The 26155-nt window shown below is 60.2% G+C and overlaps 1 protein-coding gene across 1 annotated transcript; it reads left to right on the top strand.

Annotated features, from left to right (window-relative positions):
• Positions 1 to 15425: 15425 nt before the first annotated feature.
• Positions 15426 to 25332, top strand: FSCN1 (fascin actin-bundling protein 1). The gene is made up of 5 exons (XM_061993440.1): positions 15426 to 16278; positions 23041 to 23197; positions 23654 to 23775; positions 24055 to 24222; positions 24320 to 25332. The coding sequence occupies exons 1-5, from the start codon at positions 15456 to 15458 to the stop codon at positions 24520 to 24522; spliced, it is 1473 nt and encodes a 490-aa protein (XP_061849424.1). The 5' UTR covers positions 15426 to 15455; the 3' UTR covers positions 24523 to 25332.
• Positions 25333 to 26155: the final 823 nt, after the last annotated feature.

The following is a 26155-nucleotide window of genomic DNA, read 5'->3' on the forward strand; positions in this document are numbered from 1 at the left end:
TTTCAGGTAGTTCTGGAGCCCTGGTATCTGCTGGCAGTTAATGTGCAAAAATAATGAGTCCAGGGGAGTTCATGTCTCCTTTTTCAGCCTCCACTTCTCCAGGCTGAACACCCTCAGCTCCCTCAGCTGGCACTCATCAGGTTTGTTCCCCAGACCCTTCCCCAGCTTCATTGTCAATCTCTGGACAGGCTGTAGCACCTCAATTTCCTTCTTGTTCAAAACTGAACACAGTATTTGAGGTGCAGCCTCACCAGTGCCGAGTACAGGGACATGGGACAGATAGCCCAGAAAGCTGCAAGATCCCATCGCTGAGACTTGCTGTGTTACCATTGCCCAGCACCTTTCTCCACGCCAGCAGGCTCATTAGCTGTGGCATCTCATCAAAGCGGCCATCCTTGGGGGAACTGGCGTGCACACAGCAGTGCTGGGCTTGGCGTTACCCTTCTCCTCCCCACCTTGAGACAGGAGCGAAGACAGGGCACTGGGAGAAGACTCATCCATTGAGATACACACAGCACCTCCCCTTGCTGAGAGGGAAGCTCAGAGGGAGAAGTCTACACACATCAAACAGAAATAATCTCAGCGAAGTCACGATTACTTCAAAACCATCACACAGACAGTCGCCTCCTTACAGAGGAGATGGGGTTCCCCTTGCCAACCCGGTGGGGATGAAGCTTTGCCTGGACTGGTTTCCAGGTTTGGCAGCCCTGTGGGGATGAAGCTTTGCTCGCCAGCCCCTCTCTGTTGCAGGGTTCCCACCGCAGCTGCTGGGGTTCAGGGAGTCACAGCACCCACAGCGCCTGGACTGGCAGCGTTTCCTCCTGGAGTGGTGTGGAAACAACCTGGAAAGTGGCTCTGGGTGGATTTAATCTTGTCTGATTTCCCCTTCTGTGAGCTTCAACCAAATCTTTTGAAATTGTTTCCACTCCTAAATAATATTTCCACCCTGGCATACACTCTTCTTCATTAAACGAGGAAACACCAGTCCCTTCATCTCTGCCACAAAAGTCCTGAAGCATCAGTTAAATAAGACACAGCTGTCTCTGTTGAGTAGAAACCTAAATCCTGTAATTCTGAACCCAGTTTTAACAACTTGAGGCTGTGGAAGACCAGCAAAGCTACCAATCCCTGCAGCCATCCAGCACTTTGCTGCCCAGGGTGGCCGATTTTCACCCGTTAAAGGTGGGTGCACCACCAGATCACCTCTGAGCTGCTTCCCATTGTTCAACCTTGCAGAAAAATCACATAAAATCAGCCTCCAAGGATAGAGACCCCTCCCCCAGACTGTGTAGGAAGGGTTTCCTCACCTCTAGCTCCCGTCTCAGCCGCTGACAGTTCAGCCTAGGATTTCGGCCATCGGTCACTGTGGCCACGGAGGACAAGGTGGTCCCTTCCCCTCCACCTTGCCCAGTTGTATCTCCTCTACCTCCTTTTCTCCAGACAGATAAGGAGAAGGATTGATTCCCTGCAGCTCAGGCACTGGGGATGCTCAGCAAGTTTCTAAAGCAGGTGAGGTGTTTTCCCAGCCCACCACAGCTGACTCTGGAGCTCAGGTCTCCCAGCCCCCCTCCACCTTGCTTTATTTCTAGTATTTCACACCTGGAATGTTTGGGCATCATCGGCTCAGTGAGGAGAAGAAAAAACAAACCAAAGATGAAAAAGTTTTCTAAATCCCTTCACTCTGTCTTTTTCAAGCCTCAGAGAAGCTCAAATCCTCTCAGAGAAGCTCAGAAGGGCTCCTGGGGCGAGTTCCTGGTCCTGGGAGGAGCTCATTGTTCCTCCAATGCAGGCAGCAGAACCAAGCTATACAGGACTTCAAGTCCCTTCTCCATGGTTTTCTTCTCTGCCAGCAGCTGCCAGGAGCAGTCATGCTGCTGGAGGAGGCTGGGCTGTTTTGTTTCCTCACGGGCTGCCTTGACCCGGGGTTGAGCGAGCCCTGTCCTGCAGCCAAAGGCGGCTGGCAGCAGCTGCAGCCGGGCACCCGCGGGGCTGTGGGGCCCTGGCCTCCCTCACGCCATTCCCACAGCCCCAGCCTTCTCTGAGGAGGAGCAGAGCCTAATGACAAGCGAAGGATGGTGCCACACCTGCACAAAGCCATTTTTGGAAGGACACCTGGGGAAGAAATGATTCCCATGTAGCTGCTCTGTAATTAGCATTAATTAGCGGGGCTTGTGAAACCTCTTCCCCACTCACTGCGGGCAGCACCTGGCGGAACCTGTGGGAATCCCGGCCGGCTGAGTCAGCCGGGAACCAGGGAGGGGAGGAGGGGGCCCCGGCCCTCCCTCTGCCCCACAGCCCACAGGGGTCAGGGTTTGGCTGGGGGGAGGCTGCAGGGATGCTTTATACAGTAAAGGAGGCTCATGCATCTCACCTTTCCCCACCTTAGTGACAACCTGGCACATCTGAGGACTAAAGGGCTCGAGGGGCTCTCATACACCCCACTTTAAATTCTCCCTAGCCCTGCCTCGCAGGGCAGAGCAAGAGGGCTGTCCCCAGCAGCACGTTTGCCTCTACCCCAGCTCATTGCCTTCAGCAACACCCCGAGGTGTTATTATAGACCCGGGGAAAATCCAGCCCAAAAGCCTAACCCCAAGCAGCCGCTCTGTCACCAGCAAATGGCAGGGCACCACTGCCTGAGTCACCTCTGCGTTAGGTTTGTTCGGTTTTTGGGTTTTTAATGTTAATGATTTGAATGAATCAGGATGTTTCATCATTTGGAGCTGCTTCGGAGTCATCGCACCCTGTCCCAGTGACTCCACAGTGGCCCAGGGCTGAGGACACATCCAGCCTTTCCCTCAGGGTTGGAGGGGGAGCTGCTGCAGCCTCACCCCCAAATCTACAGTGTTTGGCTTCAAATGAAAGTGATAAGATGGAAAAAACCCTTGCCTACCTGCAGGGGCTGTTTTCTCCCCGGCTCTCAGGGTATTACCTGAGCAGGGGTGATCCCAACAACCACCCTGGTGGGGGTCTCAGTGGCACAGGGCATCACCATGGGGGTCCCAGGGGTCCATCAGCTTTGCAATGCTGCAGTGATCCTCAGGGCTGGCTGTGGCCCCTGTCCCCTAGGCAGGACCCCCATCCCTCCCCAGGGACCCTGTCATGGTTTAGCAAGGAGCAGCTTTTGGCTTAGTAACAGGGCGAGGGGGCTGCAGTGAAGACCCGGTAAAGAGTTTTTGGACTCTTCCCCAGCTCCTGGGTTCAGACCCACCTCCAGCCCGGCTGGGCCAATCTGGCACCTCTGCCATCACTATTTAGGGACAGGAATTTGAAGTGCTGGCAGGAGGTGTATGAGTGATACAAGATGGAGGTGACCATGTGGATCCCACAGTTAAAGGAGGAAGGAAGGAGGAGCACCAGACCAGAGACTCCACTGCAAGCCGTGGCGAGAATGCAAGCTGTGCCCCTGCAACCTATGGAGATCCATGGCAGGACTGAGGTTACCAGCAGCTCCGTGTGAGTGAGCCCGGACGGGCGAGGGACTGTGTGGGGAGACGGCCATGGCCCAGGCCGTGTTGGAGAGCCTGCACGCCGCAGAGCAGCCCCACATGAGAGGCAGAGAGGAGCTGCAGCCTTTGGAGTAAGTGCGCGTCGGAGTAGACCGTGCAGGGCTGCCAAGCGTGTGAGTTACCCCACGGACTTGCAGGGAGGACTGGTGTGGAGCCCACCTGCCCCGAGGAGAGGCAAATGGCAGAAGCCATCAGGAATAGATTAACTGAAACCCCCAATCCCTGCCCCTCTGAGCCGTTCAGGGGGGAGGAGGTAAAAACCCCGGGATCAGGGCTCTGAGCCTGGGAAGAGGGGAGGTGTGGCAAGAAGTGTTGTTAAAGGGCTCGTCAGACTCTTCATGGTTGTACCACTCTGTGTTGGTTTATTGTGGTTATGTTTTGGGGTTTTTATGGTTATGTTTTAGTTGATGTTGCATTAAATTATTTTCTGTTTTCTTCCCCAAGCTGAGTAGCCTGGTCTGTTTTGTCCTGTACCTTAAGCGACAATTAAGCTCTCCCTGCCCTTTGGCAATCCTCAGGTCTTTGGTACTTGAGGCTAATCGTGGTCTTTTGTTCCCTGATGGGCCTAAACCACTAGAGACCCAGGCATCCCCTCACCCGCCCACTTGACCTAACCTCCTGTCCATAAATGGAGAGGTTTGAGAGCTCGTCCCCCCCGGGTGGAGGAGGAGGAGAAAAAAAGGAGAATAATGCTAAGAATGCAGGACACAACGTGAGGAGCCCGGTCCCAGCCCCCCCAGTGTGGGCTGGGGTCTAAGGGGACAGCCACCCTGGATGCTGTGGGGGCCAGGCTTTGGCCCCGCCAGCCACCCTGCCCACTGGAAGGAAAGGTGCTATTTTGGTTTCTCTTTCTCTGCATTTTTCACCATCTGGGGACTTTCTGAGGCTGGGCTGCCCCGTTTCCACCTCAGCCCAGTGGAGCAGCCCATTTCCCCCACCCCTGCTCTGGGGTGTCCCTTTGCAGCACTGTGTCCTCTTCAATGCCATCACCTTGCAGCAACGTGTCCCTGTGCAGAAGATGCTCCATCCCCTGCAGCAATGTCTCCTTGCAGCAATGTGTTCCCCTGGTTCCTCAGGACCCTGAGCCTGCGGGACAGCTGTGCTGGGGTGGCAGTGGGACAGAGGAGTGGCCTTGGAGGTGGGTGGCATGGAGGGTGCCTGCAGCCGTGGGCCCTGCCTGGCACTCTGGGCCAGGCTTCCACACAGAGCCAGCGTCCAGCTCCTTAAAATAGAAAGTGAAAACATTTGGGTGCCCGGTCCAGACGCAGAGAGGGGTTCCATGGTTCCATCCCTGCCTCCGCCAGCCGCACACTGCCCCAGTGCCTCACCTCTCACCCTGCTCCCCGGCCACCCCGCTCCCCAGCCCGGCGCTGCCTGTCCCCAAGGTCAGGGTGGATCCCTTTGGGTTCTCTTGGAGAATTGCTCCAGTGGCTCGCTCAAATCCTCCATAAAAGGAAAAACAGCCGGCAGGTAGCACTGCCAAACTTAGTCATCCCCAGTCCGGCAGCGCTTGCTCGCGGCTCCGTCAGCAGCAATTTCCTCCTCGCGCGGGGGGGACGGGGAGGAGCGGCTCTGCCTCACCAAACCGCGTGTCTGAGGCACCCGCCGCCGGCCACGGGCTGCTGCCCGCCTTGCTGGGCTTGGCCAGGGCTTGCGTGGCCCCACACGAGATCCACGGGGCAAACGCACGCTGCGGGGCCAGGCCTGGGGTGGTGCTGCAGTCCCTCGGGCACCCAAATCTCACCTTCTGCAAACAATCTGGTCTAGAGGCACGGAGGGAGGTGGGAATGCACCTGGGAGCACCCTGTAGCACCTGGAGACTGGTGGGTGAAGGCTGTTGGCTGCCTGTGGGACAGGCATCACGGAGCCTGCCACTAACACACAGGACCTCCTGCCCATCCAGAGCACAGGGATTGGATCCTGGCCTCATCCCGGTGCCAGGCTGGCTACAATGGTGACCCTGAGCTGGTCCATCTTTCCTCAGCCATGTCCAAAATGGGGCTTGAGGCATCCCTGCGTCCCCTTCAACGCCACCTCCTCCAGCCCCAGCCCTGCCTCAGTTTCCCCATGGAGGAAGCGGGACAGGTTGCCTGCTCCTCCCCGGGGTGAGTTAACAAGCCCTCAAGAAGTGACTGTGCATCAGTGCCACCACGGCTCGGCTCAGCCCTGCCAGAGGTTTCCCGTGTGACACACTCTCCCAGGATTATGTCACAGGAGCAAACACCTTGGGGTAAGAGGAAACCGTCTGCCAGGTCTGGGTGGCCCTGTCATCCACACACCCCTCGTCACCTCACCACAGGGATGAGGCTCTGCCCTGCAGTCCGGAGCCCTGCCCCAAACCAAGGGGCTGGGACAGGATTAGGGCGGTGACATCCCCACCTGCACAATGGGGCAAACACCCCCAAAATACTCATGGAGAGGCCAAAGCAGCAAAGGGACAACGGACAACTCTGCAATGACCCTGGCAGTAGGATTTCAGCTGTGTTCTCACTCCAGAGCTTTCCCAAAACCTCATTAAACAAACCCACCTTGGCAGCGATCTCAGCCATATGCCAACCATCCACCTCCTCCCCAAAATCTGTAACCAGCTCCCCGAGTAGGGCAGAGGAACTGAGGATGACTCCTCAGCTCACAGCTTCACCTGTGCAGCAAGCCCCTCTGTCCTGGCTGTGCTCAGCTGGCACAGGCTGTTACCAGGCTCTGGCAGGCAGCCTGCCCGCCCCAGTCAATGATTCACCCCAGCGATAAAACACCAGGGAAATGTTCTAGTGACGTCTCACAGCATCAAAGGGGCATGTGGGGCCATGAGGTGTGGGTGAAGGGAGCACTGAGGGATGGCCAGCGCTGCCTTGGGCTAGTTTATGCCTTTCTGGTGCAGGTTTCCTCCATGCTGTGGTGATCGGGTCTGTGCCAGGGCCAGGCTGTCCCGCTCAAGTCCTACCAGACACGGGGAGCAGTAGTGGGGATGATGCTGAGAGCATGATGTAGGGTGAGGGTCTGAGGGACCCCACAGCCTCTCTTGTGCTTGCACTGGGTGCCATGATCTGGATCAGGCTGTGATAGAGTGAGCGGTGGGTGACATCAGCACTTTGTGAAACCACAGCACAAGACAAGACAGCCCGAGCAATGGGGTTGGAGCCCACTGGCAGTGGCCCCAAGCCTCTGGCTTCACAGCCAGGGACTGGCTGGCCCGGGCACCCAGCTCCCTTTGCTGTGACACTGCCTCCCACCGCAGGCTCAAATCCTGCACCACCAGCTGCCAGAGTGCTGCAGAGTCCCGCTGTGCGTTAGCAACTGATGCGGGGGAGCAACAGCCCTGCTCCCGCAGCGACTCAGCATCGCAGAGGGCTCGGAGACGCTCCTGCAGGGCCCGAGCCGGCAGCAAAGCCTCCGCGCCTGCCCCCGAGGCTGCTTTGTTCTCCTCCATCATGGCCACCCTGCGAGGGCGTCCACGAGCCGCAGCACCCGCCCGTCCCGCTGCAAAGCCCGGCCGGGCTGCTGGGTGGCACTGTTGGGATGCGCACTGCGCTGCGCCGGCTGCAGCACGGCGGCGCACCCACGCGAGGCGCGCTGCACGGGGGCTCGGGCACGCCAAGGGGCGTGCTGCACATGGCATCATGCATGCCAAGATGCACTGCATGCCAGGCTGTGCACCCCAAGAGGCATGCTGCATGTGAGGTCATGCATGCCATGATGTGCACTGCATGCTGGGCTGCGCACTCTGAGAGGCACATTGCATGCAGGACTGTGCACGCTGCATGCAGGATCATGCATACGACGATGCACACTGCATGCCAGGCTGCACACGCTAAGATACACACAGCACATGTGATCAGGCATGCCAAGAGGCACACTGCATGCAGGGCCATGCATGCCAAGGTGCACGTTGCATGCCAGGATGTGCAACACCAAGAGGCACGCTGCGTGTGGGATGGTGCATGCCAAGATGCACGTTGCATGCAGGACTGCACATGCCAAAAAGCACCTTGCACACAGGATCATGCACACCAAGATGCATGCAGAATAATGCTGTGTGCAGAATCACACTGCACACAGGGTCATGCATGCCAAGATGAACACTGCACATAGGATCATGCACACCAAGGTGCACACTGCATGCAGGATCATGCATGCTGTGCATGGGATCATGCATGCCAAGATGCACACTGCATGAGAGATCATGACAAGATGCCTGCTGTGTGCACCAAGGTGCAGCCTGCACAGGAGCACCTCAGTCTGCATGATCTTGCCACACACAGAGCCGCAAATGCCCATGTCCACGCTGCACATGGGATTGCACGCTCCAGCACACACGTTGTACAAGGCTTTGCACACCAAGGTGCAGGCAGCAAAGCGCACGCTGCAGGTGGGATCACACACACCAACAGGCATGCTGCACAAGGAATTGCACATACCAAGGAGAATGCTGGAAGTTGTGCATGCCAACACACACACACGCACTAAACACTGAGCTGCAGGTGGGGTTGCACTGACCAAGGACAGCACACAGCTCCAGACTCCCCACCATAGTCCCTGCTCCCTGACAAAGGCCTTTGCTTTGTCCCACAAAAGGCTGACAGCCCTATCCCTCTCCCCATCCCCATCCCTCTCCCTCCAGCCACTCTCACCAAAGCGGACCTGTTGCCTTCTCCATGCAGGAATCCCAAGGTCCAGCCCATCTTTTGTCCCAAACCCCTCTCTGCTCCCCATGGACCCCTAGTCCCACACCATCTGAGGTTCCCTCTCCTTCTTGCCTCCATTTCAAGCCGGGAAGCTCTCGCCAGGCTTCACCCCAGCACGGGCCGAGGGGCCTCCGGCCTGCAGCCATCACTGGGCTGGATGCCGACACCCAGGGCCCCTGCGCAGAGGTTTTGGGTTTCAGCCCTCCCCATCCCGCATTCCTGCCTTCCCAGGGGCCTCCCTACAGCCAACCAGCCCGAGAAGCCTCAAGAAGCCCCCTCCCCACCTGTCATGTCTCCCCATAGCCCCTCACCCACCACCAAAGCCTGACAGCCCCTGTACTGGGAAGGGCAGGCAGTGCTGGGATGGAGGGGTGGGGGAGGCAGGAGCCCCCTCCTCAGCTTCCTTTGCCACCGGTGTCGTGGCAGCAGCCACCAGCTTTGCCAACCCAGAAATCAGATCCATCACCTCTTTGCAGAGCACATGAGGAGTCATGCTGAGCTCAAGGGACTCAAAATCTTGTGTGCTCCCCCCATCCCAACTGCCCCTCCTTGCAGGGCCTGCTTTTTCATCCCAGATGTGGTTTTCAACATGCCAGTTGGCAGTCATGGCTGCATTCCCCCTGCCTCAGTTTCCCCTTGCGCAAAACTCCCTCCAGCCTCACCACAGCCCTATAAGGATGCATAGGAAGCCCAGACACCAAAGGGAGATGGACATGGGTGTACCTAGGGAGATAAATGAAGGGCTGCCGGGACTCCCAGGCTACCAAAGAGCCAAAATCCTCATCTGTGACAATGTTCCTTCCCTGCTGCAGGCCTGAGCACCCACAGCTACCTCCAACCCTACAAAAGCCCCAAGCGAGATCAGGGAGATCTCTGCTCATCCCAAAGGCTTCCTCCTTCCCCGGAGCAGGTCAGTGGCTGAGGCAGCCCTGAGGGCTGCAGACCACTCCCTATCCCCAAAAGGGCTGCTGCTGCGGGGTGGGGGTGAAGTTGGCAAACAAATGAGAAAATGCAGCAAGGAGCGGGATATTGAGTCACCTGGGGACACAATTTGTCTCTCCTGCAGCTACCCTGTTTCTCAGCCCCACAGCTCAACAGAAGCCCCATTCCCTCCTGCATCCAAAAACAGAGGGGGGGGGGGATGGTGCCCCAAGGAGGCAGAGGAGGGCCCCCCAGCCCAGCCCCTGGGGGAAGCAGGGGACGGCTGGCTGGGAGGTGCAGGGCTAATCCCCAAAGGCCCTGTTCCTAATCCTGACTAATGGACTCTTTTGACCATTGACAATGGAGTTATCCATCTGGAAGGGGATCTCCAGGCCCAGGAAAGCACAGCTGGTGGGGGCTGTGCCTGAGCAGGGAGGTTAGACACCCCCCACCCCCCCCAAACCACTAGCCCTTTCCCTGGGCCACAATTCCAACCCCTCCCACCCCTGTACAGGTGTGGGTATATGCACTGTTGCTGCCCTGCATCCCACCCCAGAGTGCCCTGGTACCTCTGCCAAGGAAGCAAATAACCTCCTCTCCGAGTCACAGAGTGTAAAAAGCACCCTTGCCCCTCCTCTGCTTGTTATAGGGATCCCCTGGGTCTTCCCAGCTGGCTCCTATTACTGCTACCTCATCCTTAAAGAGGTGGGCCTCCTGCTCTTGAGTGTCTGGGGGGAAGTCACTGATCCTTAGGGTTTGGCCCTGGTTCCTCTCTTCTCACATGCATCACAGCCCCAAGGGGTTTGCACACCAGTTTGTGCAGCCCTTGAGGGGATGGGGGTATTGGCACCAGCACACTGCAAAGGATGTTCATGCATCTGCCCCAAAGTTGTGCCTCAAGCCTGCAGCAAGGAACTAGGGAGATGGCAAACACAAGGACATGAGCTGTCTCCTCCCCCTCTCAGTGGCTTCCTCCTGGCCTGCTCACCTATTCCTGATGTCCCTCCATACTCCCCACCACTCTCTGACTCATTTCCAGCTGCACTGAGGCTTCTCCATCCCTCTGATGTCCTCTGTGGGGTGTGCCATGCACTATCCCAAGGTGAGGCTGGAGCCCCTGCGGTGTGTGATGGCAGCGGTGCTGTGCTGGAGGTGGGGACTGCCATCTCAACCAAGCCAGACCTGCTTTTTGGCACACTGTGGGTTTGGAGGGAGCACCATACCCTAGGCATTGGGGCAGTGCCAGTCCTCTGCCCACCAAACCTTTGTCATACTGCGATGAGGCCATGAGCAGAGGCAGCTCTGAGGCTGTGCACCGGCCGCGGTGGGAAACGTGGCTCCGGGCATGATGGAGCGAGATGAGAGCAGCAAGAGCTGCTGTGGGGAGCTGAGTCACCTGCTCCCGTGGCTGGGGCCTGGTATTTTGGAGAGCTGTGTGGGCAGATGGCTGATAACACACTTTCTTCTTCGTCCCTGCAAATTCCTCTGCGCTGCCTCCGTGCTGCAGCAGGGAATGAACAGCAGGGCTGGGCAGCCGGGCTGGCGATGCACTTCTCTTGGCCTCCTGCTTTGGGTCACGGCTGAAGGTGCAAGATGCAGGCTAGAACTGAGCATGTGTGTGCTCATTGCATCTCTGGGCACCCACATGGTGCCCATCGTCTCCCTGCCACTACCACGGACTGACCTGACCCCAGCCCCAGCCAGAACCTCTGTGTCGGCATCACCTCCTGCCAGAGCCTCCTCTCAAATGGTTCTGGGGACACAATTCACTGCCAGGCTGTGTGTGGGCAGTCAGCAGGAGGCAAACATACCACGATGTGATCCGTGGGTCGAACCTGCCTCTGTCACACAGACAAAGCTTCTTTTCCCCCCTAAGGGCCCACAGAAAGCCCCCAGGACTCTCACACCCTCTGCTCCCAGAAAGTGCCACATTTAGCAGCAAGATGAGCAGCAAAGAATGGACACATCCCTATTATTTTTCATTCTTGTCCTGTTTTCTTTGTCTTTTTTTGAAAAGCTGGAAAGCCTTCCCTGCTACCTGATTAATTTAGCCCACGAACTGCCCTGCATCTCTCATCTGCTGCTCCTGGGTGCTTCCACGGGGTGAGCAGTGCCTCCTGTCCCCACAGAGACATTGGGACCAGGCAGGGCCGTGGGTCCAGCAGAGAGCATCATCCCCATGGCCAGGGCTAATAATCACTGCACAAAAGGTCTTTTAAGCTTTCCCAGTGAAATTAATTCTCCTGCTGTGGCTGAACCAGCCTCCGTCCCACCTCCACAGGGTCCTCGGGGGGAGCTGGAGGAAGGGGCAGGTTTTGCCTTAGCTTCTGATAATGTAAAAACCACACCAGGAAACGAGCTCAAGCAAGATGAGAGGGACAGAGGCCAGACCCAGGACTGTTCAGCCATACCTGCCTTCCCATCCACTTTCTTCATTCGCTTGAACCTCGCCTGTATCTGACACCCAAACTGCTTGAAATGGGGCACCTGGAGCATTTCCATCCCTGGTTGAGCTCTGGATGCAATTAAATCAGGCTAACAGGATAAGCCCAGCTGATAAAGCACCAGGGAGACCCCATGACCTGGGTACCAGGTCTGTTCCTGGCGGCTGCAGGGTGTGGGGACGTGTCTGAGCACCACTGATGCTCCCCTTTGCCTCCCAGACCATGGGCCCGAGCAAGCCCCTCGCAGCAGCATCCCATGGGAAAACTCCTCTGGAGCCTGATCTGCCACTCCCAGCCCCTCTCTTAGGGCTGCCCTTTGTTTTCCCCGGTGCTGCCCCTTGTTTTTTTCATATACTGTCTGATACAATGTTAATGAGGCCCAGGCGCCTGCCAACTGTCGGGAGAGCTGCTGGAGAAGCTCTGCTGAGCTGCCTGGTGGCATATGGCAGCGAGGCCGGGGCTGACAGGCACCTCGGGCTGTTCCCTGTGGCCCCCAGCAGCATGAAGGGATGTGTTGGGGACCCTGGGGAGATGCAGCCTCCACCTGGGATGTTGGGTCTGTTCTTGGGAGTTGTTCTCAGCCTTGGTCCAGCGGTCCACACTCACTGGGTGGTTTGGCAAAGCCTTTGATGCCACCAGAGAACAAGGGCTCCCGTTGTCATCAAGCCCTGGCCCACGTGAGGATGGTGGTGGCTGGAGAGACAGTGTCCACCTGGCAATGTAGTCCCTAGTTTCTGCCAAGGCCCTCCATGGATTGGAGTACTCATGCTGGAGGTGGGGTGGGAGCCTCCTGGGCCAGCCATGGCTATCTCACAGCCACTGCCACCACCACACAGGACATGGGCACCCCTGGGGCCCAAGCCTGTGTGCCAGCAACACCAAGATGGGCTGTGCAGCACGGAGGAGCCCTGGGGCCAGGAGCCAGCCCGTGTTCCCTGTGCTGCTGGAGTGAAAACCTGAGAGTGAGACCTCAAAAATACTCCAGCACAGACAAGGAGGGCTCAGGCCAGGCTGGCAGCTGAAAGCCAGAGGACAGCTGTGCTCTGAGAGGTGACTGGTGGCGGTGGCTCTGGACACTGTGACACAGTTGTGCTTGAAGGGGCTGTGTGTGCCGAGGAGAGGAGAGGAGAGGAGAGGAGAGAGGAGAGGGACACACAGCCCAACCTCAGGCTGCTGCCTCCACGCTGCCCCTTCACTCTGCACATCACCCGCTGCCCTGGCACAGCCCCACTGCCCTCCTGGGGAACACAGGGATGAAGCAACCCATCGCACGCCATGCCCTTCTCTAGACGTTGTCACACGCTGCATTTGCCACCTCTGCCCCCTCCAAGCCCCCCGTGCTGCCGTCGGCACGGTGCCGATGTGCCCTGCAGCCCAGCGTCCCGCAGCCGCCCTGGCCACCAGCTCCGCGTTCAAGCTCGGCTTCCCGAGCTCCCCTAGAAGCCCCGGGATCGCTCACAAACGGAGCCGGGGCTGCGACAAAAAGCGTCCAGGCAAGCATGAAAATCCGAGGCGGGCAAGGCAAGGGTCACTCGGTGACCGGGGCTCCAGTTCTCTGTCGGAGCCGCGGAACCTTTGAAGTGCCAGCGGGGGAGTCACGCAGCCGCTGCGCGCCGCAGCGCCCTTGTGCAGGATGCGGTGCCGGGGATTGGGTCTCCTGCGAGGGGCGGGGGGGTGACCTCAGAAGCGTTTAGTCACGGCAGCTCGCACAAGCGATGGGAAATGCGATGCAGAGAGGGAAACCCAGCGCTTCTCTTACTGCTCCAGCGCGCCCGGCACGCACGGATGCACTCGGGAGACTGGTTTTGGCCTCTGCATCCCCAGGCCAGGGGGCACCGGTCACTCTTCGTCACCAAGTGACACAGGGGGATGTCTCAGACAGCGTAGGGGGATGTCCCAGGCAGAGGGTGCCGAGGCAGGCAGTGCCAGCCACCCGCGCTGCTGGCCGGGGACAGAACCCGGTGGGGTTGTTTTTTTCCCCTGCACAATTGCTTTTTCTTTTCTTTTTTTTCTTTCTTTTTGTCGAGCAGAAAAGCTGTTTCTTGCTGGGCCTCAGCACCATCTGCCTGCTGCTGCTGAGGCAGGAGAAGGCAGATCCCTGCAGCTGTGGGTCGGAGGCAGCTGCTGGGCCTCGCAGCCGGGTCCTAACGCCGGGCTGTGAGGAGCAAAACAAAAATCCACGGATCTGCCTCACTGGAGCTCAGGGGGGATTTGTTTCCATCCCAGCTGGGAGGCTGTGGGGTTGGCTCTGGTTAGAAAGGGGCTGTCTGTCCGGATTGGCAGGGCTGTGCGTCAGGGATGAGCAGCTCTGGCTGAGGCACCCAGGAAAACAAAGCCCACGCAGGCCTGGCAGGTTTGCCCCGGGGGGGTTGTGCCAGCAGCCTCCGGGGCAGGAGTGGGTGGTTGTGCTGCAGCAGTGGCTCTGACCAGTACAGCCAGACCAGAACCAGTGGAGCCTGGAGAGCCTGGGGACATGGGGCCTGGATGCGGCCCTACCCCAGAAGGGCCTGGGAAATCCTTGTGCCACCCACACCCATGCTCCAGCCCTCACCTTGTCTCACTTCAGCCAGGGCAGGTGGCTCAGCTCCCTGATCTGCCCAAAGCCCATCCCCTATGGCCCTCCCATCCCTCTTTCTCCAATTTCTCGTTTCTGCACACGTCCCTGGCAGAAGGCTGGCTTCCCCCAGACAGCTGAGCGTGTGTACAGCCCAGGGGCTTCATATCTGCCACCTCAGCCACGCTCATCTTCCTCTGTGTTTATTCCCATGCTGCACACAAGGAGTATCCCTGTCCCCAAGGAGCAGCGGGCAGCACCCCTGGGCCGTGCAGGCAGCTCTCCCCCCTGCCCTGCCTCCCCATCCCAGGCTCAGCCCTGCCTTTCTTGGCAGTTTCCATCTTTATCTTCTTCTGTCCTGCAGCCCTCCAGCGTGACCAGCAGGCCACAGGGGTGGGGGAGATGCGAAGGGAGGGGCAGAGGGGTGCAGTGGGGAGCCAGCAATGTTGGCAGAAGCTTGTGGTGGGATGTGGGTTTGCAATTCAGGGGGATTCTTCCGATGGAGGATGGGGATTTGTGGTTCCAGGGGGTGTCTTGCAATGCAGAGGATGGTCTGATAATCTGGGGGATAGTGAGGGGTCTTGCAATGTGGGAGAGGGGTGTCCTGCAATTCAAGGGAGCTGCTGCAATGCAGGGAAGGGGTTTGTCACGTCAAGAATTCTTGCAATGTATGTGGGGGTCCCGAAATTCAGAGGGGCTCTTTCCGTGCCAGAAGGGGTCTTGCAGTGTGGTGAGGGGGTCTTGCATCAAGAAGGTGGAGTGTCTCCTGAAATTCAAGGAGGCTCTTGCAATACAGAGAAGGGTCTTGCAATGGAGGGAGGGCTCTCGCCATGCAGTGGGGGTCTTGCAATGAGGGGGGATGTGTATCCTGAAAATCCAAGGGGTTCTTGCAATGCAGAGAAAGGTCTTGCAATGGGGGGAGCGGGTATCCTTGCAATTCAAGGGAGCTCTTGCAATGCGGGCAGGGATCTCACCACGAAGTGAGGGCCTTGCAATGGGGGGAGGGGGTGTGTCATGCAATTCCAGGGTGCTTTTGTCATGCAGGGAAGGGTCTTGCAGTGCAGTGGAGCCTCGAAACGCGGGGCGGTCCTGCAGTTCCAGGGTCTCCTGTTACCCTCCGGGGTTGTGCAGCGATGCGGGGGGCGCAGCGGCGGGGGCCGGAGGGGTGTCGGGGAGGGGGCAGGCGGGGGTCGCGGCGAGGGGGGGCGGCCCCGGCGAGCGGGGGGGCGGGGGGAGGCGGTGCCGCGGCGTCGGGGCTATAAAAGCGGCGTCGGGGCGGGCGCGGCGGCAGCGGCGGTCGGTGGCGGCGGGACCGGGATCGGGGAACCAGGGGACCAAGGGAATCAGGATGACGGCCAACGGGACGGCGGAGCCGGTGCAGATCCAGTTCGGGCTGATCAACTGCAGCAACAAGTACCTGACGGCGGAGGCGTTCGGCTTCAAGGTGAACGCCTCGGCCGCCAGCATGAAGAAGAAGCAGATCTGGACGCTGGAGCAGGACGGGGAGGACTCCAGCGCCGTCCTGCTCAAAAGCCACCTGGGCCGGTACCTGGCAGCCGACAAGGACGGCCGGGTGAGCTGCGACAGCGAGGAGCCGGGGCCCGACTGCCGCTTCTTGGTGGTGGCTCACGGCGACGGGCGCTGGTCGCTGCAGTCCGAGCCCCACCGCCGCTTCTTCGGCGGCACCGAGGACCGTCTCTCCTGCTTCGCCCCCGCCGTCTCGGCGACCGAAAAATGGAGCGTCCACTTGGCCATGCACCCCCAGGCCAACCTGTACAGCCTGGCCCGCAAGCGCTACGCTCACCTGGGGCCGCGTCGCGACGAGCTGGCCGTGGACCGCGACGTGCCCTGGGGCGTGGATGCCCTCATCACCCTCCTCTTCGTCGAGCAGCGTTACAGCCTGCAGAGCTGCGACCACCGCCTGCTCCGCAGCGACGGCCGCCTGGTTCCCGCCGCCGAGCCCGGCACTGCCTTCACCCTCGAGTTCCGCTGCGGGAAGGTGGCCTTTCGCGACGGGGAGGGCCGTTACCTCGCTCCCTCGGGACCCAGCGGGACCCTCAAGGTGGGAAAGAGTGCCAAGGTGGGCAAGGACGAGCTCTTCGCCCTGGAACAGAGCTGCCCGCAGGTCGTGCTCCGAGCTGGCAACGACAGGAATGTCTCCACCCGGCAAGGTACGAGAGGGTGCGGGTGGGGGAACGACGCATCTCGCTCGCCCCTAAGCCGCTGGGGTGTCATTGCCCCGGGGTGCACCCCTGCATCCCTCCGGCAACATCATCCCTCGGGCATCGCTCACCCCGAGCCGCCCCTCTGCATCTCTCGGGCATCACCTTCTCCTCACCCCATGCATCGCTTCGGAATCACCACCCCGGACTGGCCTCTCCGCAGCACTGCTCCCCCATCCCTCCAGCATCCCCCTGCATCCCTCTGCCATCATCTCTTCTCCTTTCCCCTGACTTGAACCCCTTGTCTCACACTCTCCCCTGCTCCCCTCTCCTGAAGTCACCGTCTCCCCAGGGCACCCCGCTGCACCTCTCCAGCATGGCTACCCGCGGTCCCTCCCCCAACCCCTCCATCATCATCCCCCCCGCACCCCTCCCACATCCCGCTCCCTTCCCCCTCCCGCATCGATTGCCGGGGGGGCTCCCATTCCCCCCACCCCGATCCCCTCCATCCCCGCAGCATCACCCCCTGGAATGGCGAGGGGCCTGCCGTGGGGCGCTGGGACGAACTGGGGGTGCTGGTGGGGGGTGTGTGGATGGCATCTTTCTTCCCTTGCCGTGGAGGAGGCAGGGCTGCTGTCTGTGCCTTCCTGCCTTCGGAGCTCATTGTTCACCCAACAAAGCCTCCACCAAACTCCCGCTTCCCCGAGCACCGCAGAGCCACACTGGGGGGCTGTTCGCACCCCACCTTCCCCCCACCACGGGGCTGCGGTCCCCGGCGTTGCCAAAACGGCTTTGCCCAAATGCCCGCGTCGAGCCGTGGCCTACATCCAGCCGCACAAAGGCGGCCGCGCCATCCCGTCCCGTCCCGTCCCCCCGCGCCCCCCGGCCCCTCCGGCCGCCTCGCTCCCCAGCCCGGGCGCAGCGAGCATCGCCCCGCGGGCTGCGGGGCTGCGGGGTCCCGCCGCGGGGGCTGCGGGGCTGCGGGGGCTGCGGGGTCCCGCCGCGGGGGCTGCGGGGCTGCGGGGTCCCGCCGCGGGGGCTGCGCCGTGCTGCGGGTGCCAGGCTGCGTGCGAGCCCCGCGGCGGGGCTCAGGCCGGCACACGCCGGGCGCGGGATGGGTGCGAGCACGTCTCGCTGCAGCACCGCCCGCAGCAGCAGGGACCGACCGGGGAATTTGGGGTTTGTGTGTGTGTGTGTGTAATATTTCAAGGTTGCAGCCTAACCCCCGTCCGTGCCCGGGCAGCTCCTTGCGGGCATCTCGCTGCCGTTCTCCTTTATGAGAACCAATTCTGTGCTGCAAAGCAAACCCTTGGAAAAGCCGCAAAACCCTAAAAACGCCTGCAAAGATGGGCAGTGGGGACTATTTTCCCAGGCGCAGGGGTTTGAGGAGGAGGCTGGCGATGGCGGGAGGCTGCCGCAGCGCTGTGGGGGAAGGGCTGCTGCAGCCCTTTGTCACTGGAGATGGGAAAAGCAGATGGAGGGGGGAGATGTACAGGCTGGGGTCCCTCAGGGTGGGAGGAGACGGTGAGGGGGTCCCCATGGCGTGAGCCGGCTGCTGCAGCAAGACCCACGGGCTTTGTGTGATTTGGGATGGATGTGGGAGGGCAGAAGGGGAGGGGGGCACAGAAATCTCCCTGGCAACAGGGGGCTGTGGGCCATGCCCGGCCCCTGGCCAAGCAAAACACAGCAGGGAGGGCTGCCTGGGGCTGCACATCTTCACTCCAGTCCGTTTTGGCCGGGGAAGCCATTTCCACCCAGTTTATCCTGCCCGGCAGCAGGAGAGGCCGAGAGCTGCCGCCGGCCAGGGCTCACCCAGCCTCCTCCCGTCGGGGAACGCGCCTTGGCCCAAGGTTGTCGAGAAGGCAGCTGAAAACCAGCCCCGGTAGGAAGCGGCTGCAGACAGCCCTTCCCCCCGCTGTGCTGATAAGGGCCAGAGCCACGGGAGGTGGCACGGCTGCGGGCTGGGGGGATGCCTGTGGGCTGGGGGGTTGCAGGAGGTGGGATGGCTGTGGGCAGGGTTGTGGCTGCAGCTCGTGGGAAAAAAGTGTCTTATGCCCACGTGGGGTTGGTGAGGGAGCAGGGAGGGCAGTGGCTGTCCTCTGCTTTGCCCCATGGGGTGGCTTTTGTGGCCCCCCTGGCTGGGAGCTGCAGCTGGTTACAGGCACACAGGGCACTGGGGGCCGTGACACCAACCAGCGCGGGCACGAGGTGCGTGCCAGCCTTGCCCCTGCACCAGGGTGGAGGTGGCCCTGGCACTTATCCCCTGCCTCCAACTGCAGAAGAAAGGGATCTTCAGGGACCCCGTGCTTCATGAGACCCCCACCGTCTCCCCTCTGCCCTGCCCCTTGTCTCGGGGTCCTGCCAGCAGAGAGCCTCCTCCCCAGCTCAATGGCTCCTTTCTAGCCCTGGCTGTGGCAACAAAGGGCCCTTTGTGGGTGGAAGGGTCCCCGGGGCAGAGCGCTGGCATCCTCCCCGCACCACTGGGCCCCTGCCAGCCCCCTGCCTGGAGGAGGGGTGCCCCACACCCCCTCCTCATGCAGGGAGAGGACAGGCCAAAGCACCATGGGAGCAAGGCATTTCGGGAAGTGGGGGTCTGGGAGGGGGGCGAGTGAGCAGTGTGGTGAGGGGAGCACGCTGGGGAGTGCTGGGCTGGTGATGGGGGCACAGGCTGGGTCAGTTGCATCCCCCCCTTCATCTCAGTGCTGCAGTGAGGTGGGGAAACACGGATCCAGGGGCACTTGGGCTTGGCCACAGGCTTTCCTCTGTTGCATTGTAGTTTCCCAGGAAATCCATGTTTCACCCCCACTCGTGGGCCCCTTGCAGAGCTGCATCTGCAGCAGAGGAGCTGCATGGCCCCTCACTGCTCCAGGCTTCGATTTTAAACAAACATGCTTGGATTTATGTATGGGTGCAACATAAGCTCATCCGAAGGGCAGGGAGGGGACAAGAAGAGTCTTGGGGCACACGCATGGCTGTGGCTGCAGCGTGGGGCTGGGGTTGCCAGATCCCTGCAGGGGCTGGGGCACAAGAATGCAAAAATCCTGCCCTGCCACCTATGAGGGCTTGGGGGCTTTGTGAGGTGCTGCTGGTGCTCTCATGGAGGGAGCTGGGCTTGGGTTTGGGCTTGGTTTTAGGTTATGCCTAAAACCTTTTTGCAAGGGGGCTGCTTGGCCTCTGAGGAGCTGGAGGATGGGAAAGGTGCAGCTTCCCATCTGCTGCTGGTACTGGGCCATGGAAAGGCAGCAGGCAGAGCCCATGCACAGGCAGCTCCTAATGCATGGGTCTGCCCTCCTTGGGCCCAGGCGTGGGGGCTGCTCCAGCTGTCCTGTCCCATCAGCTGGCCGTGGTCTTCCCAGCCTCCTCCCTATGGAGCGTGTCCCACTGGCTCTCACCAGCAGCCCGGGATGGCTCACAGGACACCCTCTGCAATGAGCTTAATGTAGAGGGAGGGTCTTTAGCATGCCATAAATGCCCTCCGTGCTGTGTCTGGGGCCCCTCATGGCACAGAGGTTGGCATGGCCACAGTGGGCTGCTGCTCCTTCAGATAATGGCTCTTGAGAGGTGCAGGAAGGTGTGCGTGTGCTCTGCCGTGGCCATGGGCCCCCATGAGCATCTGTCACCCTGGGCTGGGAGTGCCAAGGGCTGGGGTGTCTGTCCTGCAGACCCAAGGGGTTGGCAGTGGCTGAAACAGCAGCAGCTGAGGACCTGGGAACCCTCCAGCGCTGCCTCTCCTCCCCATCACCCTTTCCCCAGCTCTCACAGGACCTGGAGCCCAAGGGCTTTGTTTGGGGGAACTGGGCATTAGGAAGCTCTTGGGACACAGACACCTCAGCTCCCAGCTCCCATCTCCAGCCTCCCCAGGCCCCTGTAGCAAAGCTGTGATGGAGCCAGAGGCCAACCCATGGGGTGAGGTTGGATTTGGGGGGCACAGTCGTGCCTCCACAGCCCCTGCCTTCACCCCAAAGTGCCAGCGTGCTCTCCTCCTGCCAGTCTCCAGCTGTAATTAGCGGCTTCCTCAAGGTCAGGCATTGTCGAGCCTGCTCCAGACTGTGAGTTTACTGGGAGTGGTAATTAAAGCTGATTGCAGCGGGAGCAGAACAGCGGGAGAGCGGCCGCCTGGCTCCTGCCACGGCCCTGGGCTGTGGGAGACAGGGAGAGAGCTGCAGGGACGGCCCTGAGCTGGGGGACACAGGGAGAGAGCTGCAGGGACGGCCCTGAGCTGGGGGACACAGGGAGAGAGCTGCAGGGACAGTCCTGGGCTGTGGGACACAGGGAGGGAGCTGCAGGGACAGTCCTGGGCTGGGGAACACAGGGAGAGAGCTGCAGGGACAGTCCTGGGCTGTGGGACACAGGGAGGGAGCTGCAGGGACAGTCCTGGGCTGTGGGATACAGGGAGGGAGCTGCAGGGACAGTCCTGGGCTGGGGAACACAGGGAGAGAGCTGCAGGGACAGCCTGTGTCCCACCGCAGGGACATCTCCCTTGGACCCACCACGGGTCTGCTGCCTCTCAGCCCCTGCCTCCTCTGGTGCTTCCCCCATCCAGCCCAGCTCTGACCTGCTCCCCCCAAACCTCCTGCTCCAGCTCAGTTACAGCCCTTTGAAGCCTCCTTCTGCCCCAGCCTAATTGCATTCCTTTCTGCTGAGTCACTGTAACTCAACCCAGCCCTGCTTTTGGGGAGGGGGCAGTGGGAGACCCTCCTGCTTCTGGAAAGCCAAATCTCTGCACAGCAGCAGGAGCATGGGCCTTGGCTGGGCTGTGGCGTGGGGGAGGCTGGTGGGCTTGCTGGGCTGGGAGTGGGGGTCTCTGAGGAAGAGGAATTGGGACTGGGAAACTCCTGGCATCATTGTTCCTTCTCCAGCCCACCCTATCCTGCTCTGCAGCACAAAGCACCACTCCCCTGTCCCCCATCAAGTTCTCCCCATCACCTCCATCACAGGGAGCTGTAAAATCGTGGAATGCTGCTGCCTGCTTCCCCCACACAAATCACAGCAGCAGCTCCTGCAGGTTTTGGGTTGCCAGCAGCCTTGGGTAGGGTGGGCTGCCCTCTGGGGAGCAGGCAGGCAGATGGCTCTCGTGAGGCCTGGAGCAGTTTGCTGCAGTGCTGTTTTCCTGCTGGGGTGCAAAATCGAACCGAATGTTTCCACAGGGCTCTGGCTCAGCCCCCAGCAGCCCTGAGAGAGTGACTAGGCAGCAGTGTGGTGGGACAGTTTGGATGTGGGAGATAGATAAGATTCCAGTCAAGAGAGCAATGCCTTTGAAGCCTGATCCCTTTGGGAAAGGTGGGAGGTGGACAGGCAAAGCAGAGGCTGCTCCCTGGTGCTGCTGGCCGAGGGTGCCTGTTTGGAGGTGCAGGTGGGCGAGGGGAAGCCCCAGGTCTCTGGGTCTGCCAGGTCTGCAGCGGGGTTATCCCCATTTCCAAGTCCAGTAGCTGATGTGTGGAGGTGGATGGTCCCTCCCCAGGCAGTTCAGCACTCACTGGGTGCAGCTGGTGGGACTTGCTGGTGGCTTTCCAATGCAGAAGGGCCTTCCTGGCACTGTGTGCGGCAGCACTCGAAATCCCAGAGGCTGAGGAACGAGCAGGTGATGCTGCCTGGGGGCTCAGCCTTCTTCCAGCCCCACCAGCAGCTTCCTGGCTCCAGCAAAAGGCACAATTGGGCAGGATTTTTTGCTTTCCATCCTTTCCAGGACCATGTGCATGGCTGGAATTGAGCCTGTAGCACCCATGCAGCATAGGAGGGAGCTGGACAAACTCCTCCAGTTCCACTAAGCCATAGTCCTTGTGGCCACCCCCCTCCCCAGTTACACACCCACATCCCACTGGTGGTACTGGGGCCCATCTCCACCCATCCCAGCTGCAGGTAGGCAGGGGGGAGCAGGGCTGAGCACTGCACCTGGCCCCCTCTCTGAAACCTGGCGTGGCAGCTCACCCTCCCTCCCTCGCTCTCTCCCTCCCTCCCGCCCGCCTGCTGTGCTCCAGCTCCAGGCTACGGCTTGTGACTGCTTCCCAAAATATTTTTAGGCAGAAAGCCACCAAGTGGGAGAGCTCTGGAGAGGATTTGGCCCCGCTAGCCCTGACTAAGCAGGTTTGCCTGGGCTCGGTGCCTGTGGGTGGATGTGCACATGGCCAGGCGGGCCAGCGGTGGACCCCGGACTGTGGCTGGTGCTCCCAGGACTGGCCACATCCACCTCCAGGGCTGCCGGGGCAAGGGCTGTCTCTGGTGCCTTTGATGGAGGTTGTCCTGGAGGACAGGCTGGTTTCCTGGGAGCCAGGGAGGGGCTTGGTAGCCCCAAGGCTTTCCTGAAGCTCCTGTCCCTGCAAACCTCACTGCCTCAATGGGCTGAGATGACTGAGTCCTTAAATGGGGTGTGGATTCATGGTGGCAGGGCAGCCTCTGCTAATGGGCTGAGTAACCTGGCTGTCACCTTCGAGGAGAAATGCAGCCCTTCTCCCTGTGAAATATCTCAGCTGGCCTTTGCTTAATTGTGGTGGAGCTGGAGAGTCCTGAGCTAGAGCTCATGGCTGCCTCAGCTCAGTCCAGCCCTCCTCTATGGCCTTAACACTTGAGCAGCCGAATGGAAAGCTGGATCTCAACCCAAAGTGCCAGAGGGGTGATGTGTGTGAGGGATCTGGGAGTCTCCAAGCTCACCCTGGGGAGCAGGAGCCTCTCTCGGGTTTCCTAGGCTGCCCCTGCACTTGGACCCACTGTAGTGGGTTGGGGGTCCCCCCACTGCTCAGCAGCACCCCCATCCTCCATCTCTCTGCCACACAGGGATGGACCTGTCGGCCAATCAGGACGAGGAGGGTGACCAGGAGACCTACCAGCTGGAGATCAACAAGGACACCAAGAAATGCGCCTTCAGGACCTACACTGGGAAGTACTGGACCCTCACCTCCAACGGAGGAATCCAGTCCACCGCCTCCACAAAGTGAGTCCCCTGCCTGTCTTCAGGGACCCCTCTGCCTCTCCAAGGGGGATTTTCCAGCCTAGGAGCTTGCCCTGGAAGGCTTCCCAGCGAAGGCCCTGAATTCGCAGGGAGCCAGGGCCGGGTTGAGGCTTGCCACCCGCAGTGCTCGGGAAGCGCCTCGGGCCGTGTAATCCTTCCCAGCCGGCTGGGGCTGTGAGTGCTTTCCCCTGCAGCTCAGCCCTGTGCCAGACGGGAGCGGGGTGCAAACCCCAGAAGTGTGTTTGGCTGCCTGCCTGCCTCCTGCCTGCCGGGCAAGGGCTTCCCATGGGGTTGGCCACCACAACGTGGCTCATCCCAACAAAAAGGGACCAAATTGGGGCTGCCCAGTCCAGGCACGGCCCTTCCCGAGCCGGGAGAGGTGTCTCTGGTGGGGTCCCCGTGTGTCACGTCCCGCTCACCCCCTCCTCTGCCCCCCAGGAACGCCAGCTGCTATTTTGACATCGAGTGGTGCGACAAACGCATCACCTTGAAAGCTGCCAACGGCAAGTATGTGACGGCGAAGAAGAACGGGCAGTTGGCGGCCTCCATGGAGACAGCGGGTAAGGGACCCCTCTAGGGACTCCTGCCCCGTGCTGGGGCCACAGCTCCGTCCTCCCCAGGGCCAGGCTGCTCTACCAAGCGATGCTCAGCAGTGCAGGAAATGAGTTGTTCTTGGTGGCTGCACAACTTCAAGTGCTGTGGGATAAGTGGATAGATGGGGTGGGTGAGAAAGGAGCGTGGGGCACAGCCCACCCGCCTCGCCGCTGCCTGCCAGCCACAGGAGCCGGGCCCTGTGCCCCTCCGGGCTGCTCTCACGGCCCCTCTCCCCTCTGGCGCAGGTGAGACGGAGCACTTCGTGATGAAGCTGATCAACAGACCCATCATCGTCCTCCGCGGCGAGCACGGCTTCATCGGGTGCCGGAAGGTGACCGGCACCCTCGACTCCAACCGCTCCTCCTACGACGTCTTCCAGCTGGAGTTCAACGACGGGGCCTACAACATCAAGGGTGAGTCGCTGGGCTGCCAGCTGGGCTGGGGGGACGATGGCCCTTGAGAGGAGGCTCACGGGGCCACCTTGTCCCCTCTCCCTCTCTGCCTCTGCAGATGCCACCGGGAAGTACTGGATGGTGGGCAGCGAGTCGTCCGTCACCAGCAGCAGCGACAGCCCCGTGGACTTCTTTTTTGAGTTCTGCGACTATAACAAAGTGGCCATCAAAATCAACGGCAAATACCTGAAGGGCGACCACGCCGGGGTGCTCAAGGCGTCTGCCGACGCCATCGACGCCTCCACCCTCTGGGAATATTGATGCACTTTAGCATACCTCCCTCCCGTTGCCAACTTCTCCTTCCCCTCTTCCCTCCTTTTCGGTTTTCCTTTTGGTTTGTTTTTGATTTCTGCTGGGTTTTGTTTCTCCTCTCTGTAACAGGATTGTCAGACTGGCCCTTCCTCCTGCTGTAGTCGGTGCGTTAAGTGAGACTCAGAAGTCTCTGTAAGAACTGGAAAAGGGATGGGGCAGCCTGCCTAGAGCTTTGTTAGAGGAGTCTGTCCCTCCCCTCCCCCTGCCCACCCCCCCCTCCAGGTTTGCTGGGCTTGGAAACTGCCATTCCCATGCACCCCCAACCCCAAGCATCACCTGAGTTTCTTTTCCTGGGTTGATAAAAGGGAACAAGCTCACCTCCGTGCTCTGTGCTCGCCTGTGCCGTGGCAGCGCTGGCACCGCCTCGGGCTGTGCTGCTGCTGCCCCCAAGCACCCGTCTGTGTCCACCTGCCCTGCTCCAGCCTGGGCAGAGCGATGGTGCTCGGTGCCCCCTTGGCTCCCCCAGCAGCTTCTCTCTGCTCCTGTCTCTCGGGGCAGGATTCAGCCCCAGCTGAGCCATAAGAGGTGACCTTACATATCGCAGCATCCCCGGGGCCAGGGCTGGCGTGTGCCAGCACGTGTCCCCGCGGAAGGGCCAGCAAGCCCACCCCTCCCCATGCACCTGGAAATGATTTTTTTTAGGGTGATCCCTTCTGGAAAGTCTCAGCCTTTCATCTCATGAAGCTCTGTGCTCCTTGTGTCCCTCTGCCCCTCCCTATGTTCCTGGCTCAGGACGAGCATCAACGAGCCCAATGGTGGGCCCAGCCCTGAGTCTGGTCCTATGCCATGCTGGGGAGGGGACAGCACAGAGGGGTGCAGAGCAAGCCTGTGCCGGGTGAGGGGCTTCCCCCAGTCCCCTCCAGCCCCAGGCAGGGGCCTTCCCCCAGCCCCCTCCATCTCTGGTGTGCTTTGCTCCCCGCAGGAGCCCGGCTGGCCAACACAACTTTCCCTGGGTGGTGGCTGGAAGCAGAAACTGCAGATTTTGGTTTACAGAATAGAAAAACTTAGCAAACTTTGCACAGTGATATTTGCTTTGGTGGTTTGTTTTGGGTTTTTTTCCCCATTGTTTTTTTTTCCTTTTCCTCTTGTAAAATCCTGGCCCAGGGAAGGGAATCCCTGAACACCTAATGCTGAATGAGGAGTCCCTGGGCTGGGCTCTCACGCCATCACAACCCTACTGGAAAAAAAAAAAGACAAAAAAAAAAAGAAGACAAAAAAAAAGACCAAACCAGTATTTTTGTTAGTCTCTATTTATATATATGCTCGCCATGGCACTGTGTGACCAGCTGTTGTCTGTACTAGGTCTGCATTAGAGTATAACGCTGTTTGTAACGGGTGATGCTGACGTGTTCGTTAGGGTGTTGAAAGGCACTTTATCCTTTGGGGCCTTCCCGGGGCCGGTATTTGCTCCCTGCAAACACACCAAGGAGCCTTTCTCCCCCCCCCAGCGAGTCCCTGCTGGGGAAGGGAGTGCTGGTGCCATCCCCCCAGCCCACGCCAAGGGTGCTCGCGGCATTGCTGCCGTGCCAAACCAGGGCCGGGCCCCATTAAGGGGCTCGTCAGCCTTAAAGCCATGTGGAGG

This window comes from Colius striatus, chromosome 3 (assembly GCF_028858725.1).
Source record: "Colius striatus isolate bColStr4 chromosome 3, bColStr4.1.hap1, whole genome shotgun sequence".
Lineage (NCBI taxonomy): Eukaryota > Metazoa > Chordata > Aves > Coliiformes > Coliidae > Colius > Colius striatus.